The sequence below is a fragment of the Fulmarus glacialis genome, unplaced genomic scaffold (genome assembly GCF_000690835.1).
Source record: "Fulmarus glacialis isolate BGI_N327 unplaced genomic scaffold, ASM69083v1 scaffold17947, whole genome shotgun sequence".
NCBI classification, from domain to species: domain Eukaryota; kingdom Metazoa; phylum Chordata; class Aves; order Procellariiformes; family Procellariidae; genus Fulmarus; species Fulmarus glacialis.
In genome coordinates this window covers 27,699-30,013 of record NW_009222785.1, presented here as the reverse complement: position 1 = coordinate 30,013, position 2,315 = coordinate 27,699, and the positions used below count along the sequence as shown (strand labels likewise).

Below are 2,315 nucleotides of genomic sequence, written 5' to 3'. Positions count from 1 at the left end.
CTGAGAATTAGACAACTACAGAATGTATTGGGGTGTTATAAAAATTTTTGGCATTTTAGTTAGGTATTTTTGCAGCTTTATCTTTTGTTTCTTCTTTTTACTACTTTTTGTGTGAAGAAGCTGGTGTGTTTTCAGTAATGATGTGCGTGGTTTGCAGATAGTGACTGTTGGCCTTGAACACCACATACGGAGTTAATGGCATGAAGTTTTACTCACAGTATCTAGCCTTTCATTACGTTTATGTGAAACAGGAGTTTGCATTTTTGCACAGTATTAATCCTGTTGGAAATAGAGGGAAGAGCTGTTTCCTGAGATTTTCTGTCTTGTCTGATGGGTAGATATACCTGCATCCTAGGGATGTTTTAAAAAAACTAGAATCCAAACAATCCTATCTCCCCCTTCACCTTCCTGTCGTGAAAACGGAGAAGAAAAGTGGGATATGAAAGACACCCCTGCTCAGTATGGATTGCATGTAAATATTGTAGAAAGTTGATACAATATTAACTTACTCCCACACATGTAGGAGCGGTAGCCAGTGCGTGAATTGTATCTTATAAAGTGGTTTAGCCTACCACGATAGCATCTTACTTGCTAATCCATCTCCCATGGGAGGCCAGGTCTTAAAAAGTAGTTTTGGGCTGGGAAGAGGCCAAATAGTTTATGTAAGTGAACGGGAAAGCAAGTAGAGTGCTTGAAATGTGCACTTCAAATTGCAAAGCCACCCATTAGTTAATAGTCGAGATGTTACATGAGGGAAGAGAGGGATCCTGTATGCAGATTGCATGTCCATAATAATAAGTGTAGTAATACTTGTTTGTATGTCTTCTGTTCATGAAATCATCTAAATGACACAGCTGCTCGGGTGCTGTGCAAATAACGTGGCAAATCCGTGACTGCTTTCGTGCTGTGCCACCACTCCAGGGACCTGTGCCTGGGCTGGAGATGAGCACTGAGTGAAGCCGGGACTGGAAGGGGTGCGCGTGTGGTTAGGGCACGCTGCTTTACCCACACCAAGGTGAACACACTGGCTCACCCAAAGGAAGCTGAAGCAAATTGCAACTCTGATTTGCAGCTGGGTGTTTGTGGGGTTTGTATTTCACTACAGGAGTTAGGCTGTTTTGTTAAACTGGCTGTAGTGGCCCGTCGTTTACCCTTCTCATCCTCTGTCGCCTGCCTTCTGCCACAAGTGACTCAAACCCAGGAAAGCCAGAGAGTGGTTATCATCTGAGAGTGCTGCAGCTTCTTAGTTAGCTCTAGATCTGTAGAGTGAAGTGTGAAATATTCGAGGGAAACAGAGGGGAAACCTTTGGGTAGTGAAGGAAAGTCGGCTGTTGTTGGTTTTTCTGCATTGAAATGGTTTGGGAGAAACTGGTAAAGACTGAAAGCAATGAATGGCTGTTTTGGCAGGAAGCGCATCTTGCATCCAGCCTGCTTGTTCCCTGGCCATACAATGCCAATTTATCGGGATATATCAGCCACTTTTACTGCTAATTCCTCTGCTGATACGGGGATAAATTGAAATGAAACCCCTAGGCCTGTAACTTACTTGACTTAACAAAGATTACAGGAGGGATGAATAGGCAAAAAGTGTCACCTTATCTGCAGAGCCGAGTCAGCCTGGGGGAAGAGGGGGCAGGACGGGACTTAGCTTGGCAGAGGGAAGAAAGTGGTGACAGCTGTGTGAGGTGGCATGTCAGCTTGTTCAGAAGGGCTTTAAACAGCAAGCAATGACACCTACAGTCGTGTCAGCTCTTCCTGAGCCTGGAAGCAGACTGAAGGAAAAGGGAAAGAAGAGAGCACACATTTTAGTTTTAAAAATGTGAAGCAAAGAACATGAATATCAGAGAGCGGCAGGAGGAGAACTGTGCAAAGCCTGTATTTTGCCTTTGTCCTCCATTAATATTTAAAGATTCTTAAATATTAAGTCCCCTTTCACAGCATATATATTTTCAAGCTGGCCTCAAAAGGCAAGGACTTTTGTGATGAGGCTAAAACAACCTGCAGCAGCAGAAAGCTCAGAAGAAAGCAAAAAAATCTGCAACATGCTGAGATTGAAATACTTTCCGTTAGACCTTGGCCTGCAAGGAAATGACAGGGAAATTAATTCTTGAGGATATTGGCATTGTCAAAATGCACCACGTCACCATGGGAGTGAAAATTCCTTAAGGGGAAAACTTGTGGCATGCGCATGCAATTGTTGTTGAGACAGCTCAGACCTTTAAATCTTAGTGCTGCAAAGAACAAGGGTTTTTAAGACCTTATTGTGATAATTAGATCTAACTTTCTTCTCTTTTTTTCTTTTACACAGTGCCCAC

General features: G+C 43.1%; 1 protein-coding gene across 1 annotated transcript in view; it reads left to right on the top strand.

The window, feature by feature from the left end:
* Positions 1-877: 877 nt before the first annotated feature.
* LOC104079521 (protein FAM13A-like) overlaps positions 878-2,315 on the top strand; it is a gene marked incomplete at both ends in the record, with an annotated part of 26,826 nt that continues 25,388 nt past the window's right edge. Inside the window, 1 exon segment of the mRNA XM_009581585.1 lies at positions 878-1,015. Within this exon segment, the coding sequence (XP_009579880.1) occupies positions 878-1,015 (138 nt within the window).